Raw genomic sequence first — 15703 nt, 5'->3', positions numbered from 1 at the left:
CTGGTATATTAAGCTTTTCCCAAATACCATAGGAAGAAGGGCAATAATGTCTTTCCCTCTGATAAAATTCATCAAACATTCGCTTTGTTCCAGCTTTTAATTCCTCAATCTCGTGAATCGTTGCCAATACAGAATGTATGGCTCTTTGCTGATTGACTGGTGCCCGGACTCGCACTTTCGGAGTTTTTGCAAACCTTCTAGTGTATTCTGATTCCTGACCTAGTTGCTGGAGAGAAATGACATTGAGCAGAGGCACTAGATGGCACCAGCCTGGCTAACGAACCTCTACTATATTACCCAGAATTGTTTTGTGAGTTTTAAGACATGTTATAATGTTGTTACCTCATCAAAAACATACCTAGAGCTGTGTTTTGTTTCATTCACACATGTCTGTCTACATCTCCAAAGCTCAAAATGCTCTGTTCCACCTTGTGATGTCATGAAGCAGTAGTTTTCAAGTTAACAGCTACCCTTTATCTTTTGTTCAGTAGTGATTAACAATTCCAGGTCTGAAATAATCCAAATGATTCTAGTGAAGGTGTATGGAGTTTAAAAACACAGTGGAGCACTTTCTGTATTCCCACATGACATCACAAGGTGGAACAGAGTGTTTTCTGTATGACCAAAGAACTCAGCCTCAATATGGGTTTGTGTGTGTCAAAAATGTATGAATGAAACAAAACAAAAAAAAAACCTCCAGGATTTTGATGAGAAACATTAGAACAAAGATCAGAAAATAGTGCAGATATAGCCATTTTGCTGCTTGTTATGGGACGTTAATGCACCACCCATTTCTATTGTGAAGCATATTACATCATTATTGTGTCTTACAATGGAAAAATGTGAACTAAAGATCTATAGAAACAGAAACAGGCACAGTATGTCCACTTCAGTGTAGAAATGCACCAGCACACTTACAGCTACTTAACAGGGACATAGTGTTTTTCCTTGGCTTTGTGAGATAATTCAGACATGAAGAATTGCAATCAGATCTTGGGCCAAAAATACATGATTGTTTTTGGAGTTTTGGGGATAGATCAGATATTTTTAATCAGCCTTGTGTACTGTTACGCTGCAATTGCCACAAACGTTACATCACAAGGGAATAAAAAGTGAAAATTCTCTTTGTGTCACATTCATTTCCACTTTGGGGTTTAATTAATGTACGCTTTAGATCAATGGTTTTCAAACAAGTTGGCTTTACTCAAAATCTAATCAAATTACTTCAACATAACCAAGAAATAACAGGGAGGCATCTGTTGCGATCATAAAAAAATGGCAACCAAAATGAAGACACAATTTTTAGTCTCTGAAATGACCAAATTAAAAGAATTCTTAGAAAATATTTACAACTCTATTTCATGTAATAGAAAGCTGAAAACATTACACAATTGATACTGATGCCAACTGTAGGCAATCTTCAATCTGAGCTTTGTTTTAACACAATCTGACCGCAAAGATCTGACTGGACTTACAACAGATGACCTGATTTTGTGCTCTTAAACAAGTCTGTAGTCTTCCATCAGACTGTTAGTTACACTCACCTTTTTGTTGAAAATCAAACACATAAATGGATCATGAGCTCCTGAGAATGAGTTATTTGTATTTTTTCGGAAGTTTATTATCTATTTTGTCACCACGGTAACTGCTGAACATTACGCCATAGACACCCATGTAGAACACTCATTTATTTTCATCACATTTCCCGTATCTTGCATTGCCCTAAATACTCGTGATTGTTTTGGTCATTATTAGTCATGTAACATAGACACACGTGCGTAACCAGTCATGACTAATTTGTGTTTTGAAATAAGCACCTCTCCTACGCTGTGCTGTAACTTTGACACGCCAACGATCAAAATAAATGGCCTAATCAAAGTAAATGTGTAAAAGTGCTCAGTAGAGTGTGATGATGTCTCTATCTGATGGAGCACAGCCAGTATTTTGTATCCTGTATGTGGTATTTGTGTTAGAAATGTGCAGGTCTAATCTAAACTCGATACTGGGTCAAAATAAGTTCTAACATAAGGTCTAAACCAGGTCTTAATCAGATCAGTTAAACCATGTGTCTAAAACCAGGTCTAAATCAGGTCACTTAAACCATGCATTTAAACCAAGTATAAACCAGGTCTAAATCAGGTCTAAACCAGGTCAGATAAGCCATGCATCTAAACCAAGTATAAATCAGGTCTAAACCAGGTCTAAACCAGGTCAGTTAAGCCGTGCGTCTAAACCAAGTATAAACCAGGACTAAACCAGGTATAAACTAAGTCTAAACCAGGTCTAAACCAGGTCTAAATCAGGTCTAAACCAGGTCATTTAAGCCGTGCATCTAAACCAAGTATAAACCAGGACTAAACCAGGTATAAACTAAGTCTAAACCAGGTCTAAATCAGGTCTAAACCAGGTCTAAACCAGGTCATTTAAGCCGTGCATCTAAACCAAGTATAAACTAGGACTAAACCAAGTCTAAAACAGGGTTAAACCAGTCTTGAACCAGCTCTAAAAGAGGTCTTTATTTTTAAAGTGCACCAAAATGAAGTCTTAAATCACTCAGTTCTAAACCAGGTCTAAACCCGACTAGCTATAAATCAACCAGAATATTGCCCAGTGGTGCTGTTTTCTTGGCATATTTAATTAGGGTATAAAGCAGGTTTAAAATGGGTCTAAACCAGGTCTGAACCAAATCTAAACCAGGTCTGAACCAGGTCTAAACTACATTGGGTCAAAATTGCATCAAAATCAGGTATTAATATAGCAAACTAGGTGTTAGCTATGGTTTAATACCAGCTATAGGTCAACCAGCTTCTTGGTCATTGTTACTTTTTAAAAAATCAGTCTAAAGTAGGTCCAAACCAGGTCTTAACAAGGTCATGACCAGGCCTGAAGTGGCTCTAAATCACATTCTTAAACCAGCCTGCCATGGTTCATACCTGGTTATCCAGCCATTAACCAGGTATGAACCATTCTGAAACCAGACCCAGCCAGGATTAAAATAAACCAGGTCTAAACTACTTTTAAAAGAGGTCTGCACCAGGTCTACACCAGGTCTACAGCAGGTCTACACCAGGTCTACAGCAGGTCTATACCAGGTCTAAACCAGGACTAACCCATGCTTGCTGAACTGTTGCCTGTATCTAGTGTTCTTCCCTCATGTAGCTGTGTTGAGACAGGTCCAGATCATCCCAGTCCCAGGCAGGAGCAGTAGTTAGACCAGTTCTTGGTCTGTCAGTGCAATGGGTGTGGTTTTACAAGTGTTTTATGATCTTAGATGGAGCGTCGTCAAAGGGTTTGTGAATGAGATTACACACACGAGATGTCCATAATCTGGAAAAACCTGGATTATACACAGATTAGAGGCTGCACTGTAAAAAAAAAAAAAAACAACAACACACACACACGTGAGTTAAAATGACTTCAGATCTATCTTCATATTGTATTTTGATATATGAATTTACCATGCAAGCAAAGATTACTAAACCTGTTTAATTTTTGTAATTTCAAGTGCAGCATTCTCCAGTTAATCCAGGACAAGAAACTAAATAATGAACCAAGTTTTAGCAAGTAATCTTATTCTATTCGCAGTTGAATCAATAGTCAGTGATCATTTTAGGTGTTTTTAGTTGAGAGGTCTACAGCCAATCCTGTGTCAGTAAAAAGCATGGGTTTGAAGAGTTCAATTTTATGAGTTGAAAGGTAAAAGATGGGTATATATGAACATATATTAGTGACAGTATTGGTACTGGTGATATTGGATATTATAAAGATAAAAAAGTATCAGTTCAAACTACTCCATATTGGATCAGCCCTATAAAAAAGTCTGAAGGTCCAACATGTAATTTTTCAATTTTTGCCAAAAATGTAACAATAAAGGGCTTGTTTACACAAGAATGCTTCTGGGTAAAAACGACAAAATATTGTATCATATAAATGTAGCCTGAAAGGATTTTTTTATTTATTTTTTTTTCATTTTGGTGGTTTGCATGTCCACAAACCTGACTTGGCCTGATTGTCTTCATGAAAATGCAGTTCCAGAGTATGACATAAAACATACTATCCCCATGGAGAATGGTCGATAGTATGGTTTAACTTTCTATTTCCACAATCATGCAAGCGATGTGCCATGTCTAGAATGTTACATGGTGTTGCTTTAAGATAAATAAATGTTACAGATATTATTTTTTTACAGTGTAGAGTGCAGCATCTATAGCTCGCATTATCTCACATGTCTGTCTGCACATGTGCGTATTCTGTGTTTAAAGAGTCTGCCCCTTTAAGCTCCGCAGGTCATCACTGCTTCTGTTTCTCTGTGTCTCTGCTCTAATGTGTTTTCAAAGATGTATCTGAGATGTACCAGAGCTAACCAGGCCAGACTCTGCTAATGCTAAAGCCACCGTCTGTGTAACCATATAAGACAAACAGACAGAACTGTGACTGATCACATCATGAGGGGCTGGGCTGTGTTACTGTCCTCTTAGGTTTGACTTCAAGTTATTTATAGAAATCAAAGAAAGCAGACGACCAGTTTAAATGTGAGTATTAAAGGTTTAGGTGAAGAGTGGATAATGTTGTATTGATAAAAATGAATATCTCAGTGTGTTTTTCAATTATCCGACATATCAACGATAATCTGACAATATTTATGGAATTGATACAAAATCTAAGTGTCTCATTGTTTTGACTTTTGAGAAAGATGAAATGCCTTTTGACATCTCTTGAAACCAGTTTAAATTTTATCAGGTCACTCTTTTAAAGGTGCAATATGTAACTTTTCTGATGGAGGATGGATACTTGCTTGTCTCTATTGAGATGTTACTGCTTTGGCTGCTTTGTCATATAGGCCTAATGACAATACACGTACATACATTACACATCTTCAGTTGCAGGTGTTTAAAACATGCATGTTTATTCTGACCGGTGTCCTCTCTCAGATATGACCTGCAACTTGGTGCCATCTGCTTGTGAGAGATAATAGCACCTTTTTAATAGTTCTGAAATACAATTTGAGTGTTTCTTTTCAAAGGTAACCTAAAACATTATATTTGAATACTTGAATTTTTTGAACTACTTCAGCTTTTAGGGATAAAATATAAAATAGTTGACTTCATTTATGTATAACGTAGCACTATTAGGGATGTAACGATATCCAAATCTCTTGGTATGGTATTAGCACAATATGCATCTTATGATACAATATTTATTGCAATATTTTGGAAAGGTTAATAGAATTGTAGATAGGACATTTTTTTAAAATTTGAATTATTACATCATCATCATCATCATAATTCAAGTAAAAAACATATTTTTTCACGTTGTCTGCACTGAAATGAATCATGGGAGATGTAGTTCTCTATTTTTATTAGCTGTTGCTATTATAAAACAAGACATTTAAACAGAAGAACTTGTGATTCGATATATTGTGACATTCCACAATATTATTGTGAGACTTTTGACGATACAGTATCACAATATTTCAGTTATTGTTACATCCCTAAGCTCTATATACACTAACATATCACACTAATATATTAGTCCTCAAAATGATGGTTATTTGACTCTCCTATATGGATGTTTATCTTTGTTTACTGCTTCTATGGCAGCAGCCCTTTCACTTTAGTTAGTACTGATTTCTTTACCCTCTCACTTTGTACGTCATTGCACTGGTTTGACGTTAGCTTATGCAAATTCAGCATGCTAACAGCTAACGGCTACCTGCAGCTGCACCTGTTGTTCCAGAGTCAAAGAGCAGTTTGCATGTTCTGACACAAACATCATTTATCTCTGTGCTCTGGTCACATTTCTGAGATTTGACTCTCATTTTTCACCTGCTGCAGAGGAAGTTTGAGATTTTTATCATTGTCAGATAGTAGAGGTATTTTTGAAAGAGATAAGAGGGATTTTTGCATTGTGTTTTGTTCCATTCATGCATATATCCAACTAAGAACGCCTGATCTTGTCAGACCTCAGAAGCTAAAGGAGGGTTGAGCCTGGCTAGTACTGGGCGACCTCTGGAAATATCAGGTGCCACGGGGGGCAGTAGGCCTGTAGTAAAATAAAGAAATTTTTGTTGATCTAAAGACATGTGCTGCTGATCAATTAATCTACTAAAAATTGGGCGTGGCAAAAGCTTTCAAAACTATTCTTTATCTTTGTGTATCTGACCCAAACTGCACTCACAAACTAACTCAACAACTAAGCAGAGAAATACTTGGAAATGTATAAGTAAAAGTGATCAGATGTTTCATAAATCCTAATAATCCAAATAAAATATTCAACTAATATAAATGTTAAACAACAAACAACTAAATAAACAACTAAAGCACTTCAGCCTTAGAGGGACTAGTGACTCTGATGCAATCTATTGGTGTGTCCTTAGGCAAAACACTTCACTCACCTTGTCTAGTTTGAATGTAGTGTGTGTGTGTGTGTGAGTGTTGGTGGTGGTCCGAGGGTCTGATGGTGCAGATTGGCAGCCAGTGAATGAATAATGCAGTGACTGTGTGAATGAATGTCTTTGAGAGGCCATAAAAAATCTCTTCATAAATGGAGCGCATGGACTGAGTAACCCATAGTTCACACATTACACACGATCTTTAGTCATACAAGTCTAATTTTGGGTCTCTATCTGAAATATGTGAAATACTGCGTAGTGCTTACAACAAGAAGAGGAAGAGAGGGGAAGGAGAGCAGGGAAAGATGGAGATGGAGAGAGAGAGGGAAGAGAGTGGGAGAGAAAGGGAAGGGATATGGGGTAATGGAGAGATACAGAAAGAGGTAGAGAGAGGTGTATAAAGAGAGAGATGGATGGAGAGACAGAGAGCTAGAGAGAGATGGAGAGACATAGATAGATGGATGGAGGGATGGAGAGATAGAGAGAAAAGGAGTGAGAGGAGGAGGAGAGTTCCCTGCAGCGAAGAGGGGATCTAGAGGGAGGAGGGTGGGTGTAGTTGGTTTAATTATGCATAAGATCAGCCAATGAATTCCAAATCCTCAAATCTCCTGGGCACTGGCTCAGTGGGAGTGGTTTGTTCATTTGGCGTCTTAGGCTGTGTTTGAGAAGCTTTCTCTCTTGTACAACGTGAGAAATAAACAATGAAAGCCTTCATGCTGTTTTACAGTATATTAACAAATGAGTGCACACTAAAATATGTAAGCTGTTTGAGTGTAAATGACTCCTATTTAGTCAAGGACCTGATTTGTTTCCATGTATTTGAGCAAAATGTGTCTTGTACCAGTACAGTTATATAATATAAGCAGCCCTTGAGATTGAAAGAATCATCTAAAGCATTTTATTGTGAGGAAATAAGGAAGTGTATGTTAGCATTTCTTAATTATTTCTTATTTATTTATTTGTAAAGGAACAGCACACACAAGAAACACTTTGCTCCACTGCAAACCATTTAAAATGAACTTCTGTTTTTCTAATTTTTAAGATTATCCAAGTTCAACTATTCTTGGTTTAACTAAAGCTGCATGTAAAAGTGCAGACTTTTGACATTACAAGCTTGATTCCAATTTCCCAATTCCATTCCCAATTTCTATTGCTATACAATTCTAAAATCTTTAGTTTTTCTTGATGCTAAGGCCTTCTCATCTACTATTCGTTCTCATTTGTTAATTACGGGTCCCTGTATGTAAACACTTCAGATTTGGATTTTAAGTTGTCTTCCTTTAATTGGATGTAGCATCTGTGTATTTACATGAGTTAAGACCACATGGGGATAAGAAGGATCAGTGATACAGCTGATCATCTGATTAGTCATTCCCAAAATCCACTGAGGGACAGAGCCAAACAAAGAGGTGGCCAATACTCTATATTGTCTCCAAGATCATGGCAAAATGATGTTTAAGGAAATGCAAACATACGATATTGGGTATATCCTTTCTTCTTTATTTAACCACGGAAGTCCTGCTGAGATTTGGAATCTCATTTTCAAGTCCATGTCCCAGAGGAAGGAGATTATTGTATATGTTTAAGGGAAATCAGAGCACTGGGAGGAAGCCTACACAAACTCATGGAGAACTTGCAAACTCCACACAGAAAGGCCACCAGGGATTTAAACCCAGGACCTTCTTGCTGCACCATCATGCAATATTGTTGAATAAGAAAAATGTAGAAAAGATTTCATAGAACAATAGATTCAGTGTGTTCTTCCAACTAAGGTGATGTAATATTTGAACCTTAACCAAGACCGATGTGTTTTAGCACATTTACACAATCTGATCTGTAAACTCTTATCAGAAGAGTCCCACAAAATATCAACAAACTCAAAATGATTGACAGGATATCTGAATACCACTCCAAATAACTCTGGCAAGGACTACAGACAGTTCAACCATTTCATGTGTTTATTTAAAAGAACACTCAACAGTTGTCATATTATTACCCATTTTTCGATGACCCCCACTGTTTTGCCCTCACAGACAAAGAGTCCGTCCATCTTTGTGTCTGGTGCCGTGGTGTTGGCATGAGTGTGGTGACTTCATGCTCTGGTACACGACTGATGCCCCCTTTATTGCAGACATGCCTCAGGGCAGGACAGAGGGGGTAAGAGGGTGGGGCAGGGCAGCGAGGGTAAGAGGGAGGGGCAAGAGGGAGGGGTCATCATCGACTGTATGTCCTCAGTGACCCCACTTCCTCTTCTGTCTTTATGATGTTTTTGCTGATGATTAATTTCAAGATTAATCATTAGGTTATACATTTGTTCCTGGTTTTACCCCCCTGATTCAGTCCTGGTTTCATTTATTCCTTGATTTTGTCCTGGTTTAGTCCTGGTTTGGTCCTCATTCAATCTCAGTGTAGACTTGATTCAGTTCCTGCTTTAATCCTGATTTCATTCTTGATTAGTCCTGGTCTAGTCCCGTGTTTGGTCCTGGTTTAGCCTCTCTTTTAGTCCTGCTTTAGTCACTGACTTAGACCTGATTTAGATTGGGTTTTGTCCTCATTTAGTCCTGGTTTAGTACATGAATTACTGCAGTACTTAGTTGGTTCTTGGGTTAGAAAGTCACAAACTCCCACATCCCCACAGACTAGTGTCCACATTAACATAAGCAGTGTACATTCCCAGTGTATTGACTCTCCTCTTCTTAAATGTGCAAGCCCAGCAGACCCCAAGTGCTTTCCTGTTAATTAGCATTTCTGCACTGCCCCCTGTGGTTCTTGTGTGCGATAGCAGGGCCGAGCCTCTTAAATGACCCTGTTCTTAGCGTAATGATTTTCCCTGTGCTAAGCTGTGATTACAGAGATCCTGGATGTGAGCGAGTGGGCGGAGACGAGTCGGAAATGAAGAGATGTGGAGAGGAGCCAGAACTATTCAAAACTGTCCTCTTCACTCCTTAGTGTGTCTTGTGAAATTTTAAAGGTGCACGTGTAACTTTGCTGGTAGTGGGTCCATCACCTGAGATTTTTTAAGGCTTTGCTTGTAATGTTCCACAATATGTCATTCAAGGCCCGGTAATGGAGTAAGAAAGCTTTTAGAAATATGTGTGTGCATTGGATAGAAATCTGTGCATATTTGGGAAATCCTTATGCGTTTGGCTGTAGTTGAGCATAAAATAAATATTCGTAAACTCTTGAATGAGTCAAGTCATACATAAAATGTATCGTGTGTATTTTATCCATCAGAATACGAATTGAAAAGTTACAACATCAAGAATTACAATCACGAAATGAAAATTTACGATTATGGTTTCTTCAGAATTCTGAATTTAGTCCTCCTTGTTCTGTCCTGGGATCAGTCCTGGTTTAGTCCTGGTTCAGTCCTGGGATCAGTCCTGGTTCAGTCCGTATGCAGCACAAAAGTCCGGCATCTCCATCAATGTTTCTTCTGTCTGTGAAGTGATGACATATTTTTTACAGTAAAGTTGCGTCTGTGAATCCATATAACTACTGAAGAAAACGTAATTGTAAATTTTCTTTTCGTGATTGTAATTCTTGATGTCATAACTTTTCAATTCGTATTCTGATGGACAAAATACACACAATACATTTTATGTATGACTGGACTCATTCAAGAGTTTACGAATATTTATTTTTATGCTCAGCTACAGCCAAATATGCACGGACTTCCCAAATATGCACTGATTTCCCATCCAGATTTCTATCCTATGCACACGGATATTTCTGAACGCTTTCTTACTCCATACCCTGTTCATTGTGTTTTTATGTATTTGAGCAAAATTTGTCTTGCCCCAGTACAGATAAGCATCTCACCGTAAAGCATTTTATTGTCCGAGATACAAGAAGTGTGTGTTAGCATACTAGTTGTTATTAATTTTCATTGAAATCCAGGAAGCCAGTGTTCTATGCATGCTCCAGGATAGGGCATGGACACAGCATTCTCCCATTAGAAACAATGTGTTTTCAAGTGTAAGAACACATGCATGATACAAATGTCATCTATATGAGTTTAATGTCATACTGCGGAACATCCCAAGCAAAAACATTACGGAGACAGAGAAGCAGGTAACAAACCCCCACCAGAAAACTGACATACTTTACCTTCAAGCAGAAAAAAACATGGCCAACTGTTGACATAGTTGTTGAGCTCGCCCTTGTAAACGATGTGAGTCGTGCTGTTTAAATCCCCCTGACCCACTGCTCCCTCTGCTCTGTGTCTGAGCACATCTGTGACAGCACATGTGCAACAGCCCTGCAACAGCCCTCCTGTCTGCCCCGCTCTGTGCCCCCTACTATGCCCCTCTGTGTGCCCCCCTCCTCGTGTTCACTGCAAAAACACAAGTTGCTGCTTTAAAGTGACTTGAATAATTTTTATTACTTTTATTCATGGGTTTAAGCTTCCAGTTATATGCAACATTTTGACGACTTTTTCTCATCCAATACTTAGATACTTTGCTGTCCCTGGGAGTGTGATGCTAACTGTGGGCTCTGCTTTTTCTACTTTTTCTACTCTGCATTTTTATTTGAACTGACTTAGCTGGATCTACAACAAGTGAGAGGATAGTTTTAAAACGTTTTTGTCAGTGTTTGCTCATGTGTGTATTGTGTCACTATGGTAACTACTGATCTTTCCGTCATACAGGTATATGTAGAACACCCCCAGCGTGATGTTACTGCAAAGTATCAATAGTTTATTTTAGAGTTATTTAGTTTATGTGTCACGATGTGCTCACTAGTTTCAGTGCAGTGCAGAATTACTGTTATTACTGTTACTCAAGGAATATGACGTTAGAAAACACGAGTGTAATGAAGTGCAATTTTATTTTTAAAAGTTACTCAAGTGAATATGACTAAGGCTTCTACCTACCACTGAAAATATGTGCGATTTAAATCAAGATAAACATTGTGCCTGGTCATTTTACCCTGAATAGAGTTTCAGTTTTATAGTGTGCGTGTGTGTGTGTGTATGTGTGTGTGATCACGGGTGGTACAAGGATGATCCCTGTGTGAAATATGGACAGACAGCTGCACAGATCCAGGGGGCTTGTGGTTCTTTCTACCCGATGACGAGGCCTCCCTCTGGGGCTCAGGGAGGGGAGAGCGCAGGGCTGCTCTGGTCCATCTGGACACGACACAAGAATGTTTCACTGTGACAAACTGACACTGATCCAATGACACTTGGCTATAGTTACAATCTTGGTTTTAAAAGCATTCATCAAAACAGGGTCTTCTGGAAATGGTCCCAAACTTTGCTCTGATCGCCGGGACACTGAATAATTATGTCTTCTTTAAAGACAATATGAAAAATTTTGGATGTAATAACCTCAAAGGAACTGTATGTAGCCTGTATTCTGTGTTTTAAAGAGTCCATATTACACTATTTTTCAGTGTATTTAATAATATTGTTTCCTCATCACAAACGTACCTGGAGTTGTGTTTTGTTTCATTCACGTGTTTGTCACACAAACCAGCATCTTTAGGTATAGTTCGTCTCTGTTCCACCTTGTGATGTCACGTGGTAATACAGGAAGTGCTTAACTTTAGTTTTTAAAATTCATACACCTTCACTAGAATAATTTGGATACTTCCTGCCCTTTCCAATATCTGAACAAAAGGTAAAAGGCAGGTGTTAAAACTGTTGCAAACTACAGCTTCATGACATCACAAGGGGGAACAGAGCATTTTGAGTTTTGGAGAAGTAGACAGACTAATAATAAAGGGCTACTCAAATGTGTGAATGAAACAAAAGACAACTCTGGGCATGTTTTTGAGGAGGTAACAACATCAGAACATGGCTTAAATCACACAAGAATCTGTTTTGCATAATAATTCAAAAAAATCTTACAATCCCGACTGAACCTGTGTCACCAAAGCTTTAAACTGCAGATAGAGGACACACACAAGTTTTTCTCTCGGTATTTCTCAGTTTATGGGCAGGGCATGTCTTTTGTGAAAGCTCAGAACCACCAGAATTCTGTCACTGAGCTGCATAAGCTGCACTAGCACTGATTCATGATGGCTGCAGGAGCTGGGGTTTAGGCAGTGACCATTCAGTTCAGAGGGAGGCATTTTAGGTTTAAACCAACTGGATGTCAGCATTGAAACTTCTGCTCAATAAAGGTTATATTTCACTTGATCATGTGCACCTCATATCTGGGAACACAGTTAGGTTTATGGAATTTAAAATCAAAGTCCTACATACAGTTGCATTATTATCAGTGGTACTTTCATCTAAATGAAATGTCTGGTAGTGTTTATGGTTACATTCCAATAAAGATGATGTTTTTAATGTATCACTTGTGAATGATTTTACACATTTTAGGTATTTCTAGCTGGTTTAAGACTTTGTTCACATATAGGTGCTTTAAGCAAGACACTGCAGCTTGATTGTGGTTTGATTCCTAGAGTGTGTGAGCTTTGAGTATTGCATGTTGGTTCAAGTTTTGGAGGCACAGGCTTATGAACTGATAAACTACTGATAAAATAGAAGGAGCACATTTCATGTTAGTACAGGTCTACACTACATGGTTAGCAGTTTTTATGTAGAATTCACACATAAAAGACCCACACACATTTTTGTTGAAAATAAAACACATAAACAGGGCCATGAACACTTGTATTGATCACAGGCTCCCTTTTGTTGTCTTAAAACTTATTTGACAGTGTTGGCTAATGTTGGCCTGTGTCTCCATGGTAACTTCTGCACATTCCTCTATAGATATACATGTAGAACACCCCCAGCGGGATCTCACTGCAAAGTATCAATTGAATATCTTCTAAATCCCCCTCTTTTTTTCTCTCTGTGTTGCAGGTTTAGGCGATGGGGGGATCCAAGAGTAAGTCTAAGGACGTGGGCCAGAGGACGCGCAGCCTGGATGGACCCCTCGGCTCTGGGGCGGGGGCGGGCGGACCCTCCCTGAGCACCACACAGACCTCCACAGTCCCCAACCGCAGCCCCACCATCGACGGAGGTCTGAACTCACAGCACCACGGTGGCACCCCAGAAATCAAGCTCTTCGGAGGGGTAGACACCAACAACATGACCTCCCCCAACCGGTGCACTATAGCAGGTGAGGGCAGGTTTAAAGGGGCAATGTGTAACTTTTCTGATGGAGGGGCTGGTACCTGCTTGATGCCATGGAGCTCTTTTTGCTTTGTCTGGAATGTTCAACAGCAGGGCAGGAAAGTTAACTATTTCAATTGGGACAAGCTGAGTTATGGGTCAGATCTGTGGAAAGGCATGCTCACTCACAGTAAGAATGCATGTTTTTCTTTTCTGCAAAAAAAAAAAAGAAAGAAAGAAAGAAATTATTTAATAAATGCAAGATAGATTTAATGGCATACCAAGAGACAATGCAACACAATTTCATCTCCATGGAGACAAACAGCTCAGCAACTAAGACCAGATTTTTCATCATAACAATGTAATGATTAATGCCATACTGTGGGGCCTTCCAGGCAAAGCAATTTCATCTTCATGGAGACAAGCAGGTGGCAAACCCCTTATCAGAAAAGTGTTATTAGAATTCATACTAACCAACATGAAGCCTTAAGATGTGATTCATTCATTCATTGTGGACATTCCTTCTTTTAAGTACATAATTTCATCTATTTCTTGCTGCCTGATTTCAGGAGGAGTGACAACATTTGTGGCTCTGTATGATTATGAGTCCAGGACAGCCTCAGACCTGTCCTTCAGAAAAGGAGAGCGGCTGCAGATCGTCAACAACATGTGAGAAAAAACTACACTTTCCCTGGACTGAGATTTTTCTCTTTCTCTGTATGTGAAGTGTCTATTTCTACTAGCACTGCATTAACTAAACTGTGATACCTGTGCCTCTTTTAGTGGTACACAGGAGTCTTTTGATCTGGTTTAGACCTGGGTTTTAGTTTTGGTTTAGCTCTGGTTTAATCCTGGTTTACTTCTCATGTTTTACCGCTGGATTTTATCTGTTGCCCTAGAGGTGGGCAATGTTGACAAAATGAACATTATCATATCAGACATAACACAGCAGAAATGTGTTAAAATGTATCTTTAAATGTATTAGTTGAAGTTTAAGACAAATGTGAAATAACTAAAATCACAGAAGTGCTAATTTAGTTTGAAACGTTTCTTTTTTAATAAGATCTTTTAGCAACATTTTCATGTAACAATGTATTCAATACTCAAATTTTGCTTAATTTCAATATAATACTTATTATACTATCAACATTTTGATAATCTGCCCACCTTTAATATAAATCATTAGTCATTTTGATTAATCATTGCACCCCTACTGTAAACTATTGCAAATCTTATCCCAGTCAATACAAATACAAAACTAAATTCAAAATGTAACTCTTGTGTCAAACTATATTTTCTATCTCAAAACATCAGATGGTTAATTTTGTCATAGAAATTATTGATAATGCCTTAAAATGTCACCCAGTCTCCTGTAGAGAGTAAGAGGTTAGATTTGATTGTTACCACTGTGTTGTTTTTGCTCTGGATCTATGGAGGTTCAGTGGAGCATGTGTCCCCCCAGTCCCTGACCTAGAAGGCACAGAGCAGAGCCTAGAGCAGCACAATAGTGGATTATAACAGCATCTGCCCCTAAGCCATAGAACAGGATCATTTCTGGGTCAGTCCTGTTCATACAGCCAAGAATACTCAACAATAAGACACCAGCCAGGAACCAGGGCATCTCACTATGTTTAATACTGGAGGGAGCCTTAGTCAATGTAAAAATGAAAATGTACCTTAGCTGTTAAATATTGTTGAATCAAAATTTCTATTCAAGAAAATTGTCAACTTGTTCATATTTTTATTTCAGCTAGTGTTGTCAAAAGCATTGAAAATCAGATGCTAATCAATATTGATTGATTCATAGATCAAATCATCATTTGAGCAAATATCAGTACTAAAAAAAGTCCCATTCACAGAACAGAAATGAACCTTTCCTGAATAGCTTTAGAATGATCTTGAGCTGTTTCAGAAGAAGTATAAGAGCACATAGACTAGTATATGCCTATTGGAGATAGCTCGGATTATAGACTGTGATGTATGCTGGGGCATTTTATCCAAAACAGCACTCCAATCAGAGAGTGAAGGAAGAGACATGAATGGATTTGAGGAGCTTTCTGTCCTTTCTTCTATCTTTTGTATCTGTCTGTCTGTCTGGTAATCTATCTTTTCATCTGATAATCTCTATCATACACACAGATTTAGATAGGTTTAAGGTAATGAACTGGAGCTACAGCAGTTAGTATCGAAGTAACAGCATTACCATGGACCCCAAAGGACCCCTGAGCTGCCTAAGAATG

General features: G+C 38.4%; 1 protein-coding gene across 2 annotated transcripts in view; it reads left to right on the top strand.

Moving 5' to 3' along the window:
• src (v-src avian sarcoma (Schmidt-Ruppin A-2) viral oncogene homolog) overlaps positions 1-15703 on the top strand; it is a 64712-nt gene that overhangs the window by 34023 nt on the left and 14986 nt on the right. For both annotated transcript variants that reach the window (XM_020917970.2, XM_055166242.1), the window contains exons 2-3: positions 13212-13470; positions 14033-14132. In XM_020917970.2, coding sequence (XP_020773629.1) covers positions 13221-13470; positions 14033-14132 — 350 coding nt within the window. In that variant the 5' untranslated portion in view covers positions 13212-13220. The remainder of the gene's footprint in view (positions 1-13211; positions 13471-14032; positions 14133-15703) is intronic.

The sequence above is a fragment of the Boleophthalmus pectinirostris genome, unplaced genomic scaffold (genome assembly GCF_026225935.1).
Source record: "Boleophthalmus pectinirostris isolate CB_2022bp ecotype Guang Dong unplaced genomic scaffold, ASM2622593v1 HiC_scaffold_8, whole genome shotgun sequence".
NCBI classification, from domain to species: Eukaryota; Metazoa; Chordata; class Actinopteri; order Gobiiformes; family Gobiidae; genus Boleophthalmus; species Boleophthalmus pectinirostris.
This window is presented reverse-complemented; position numbering and strand designations above follow the sequence as displayed.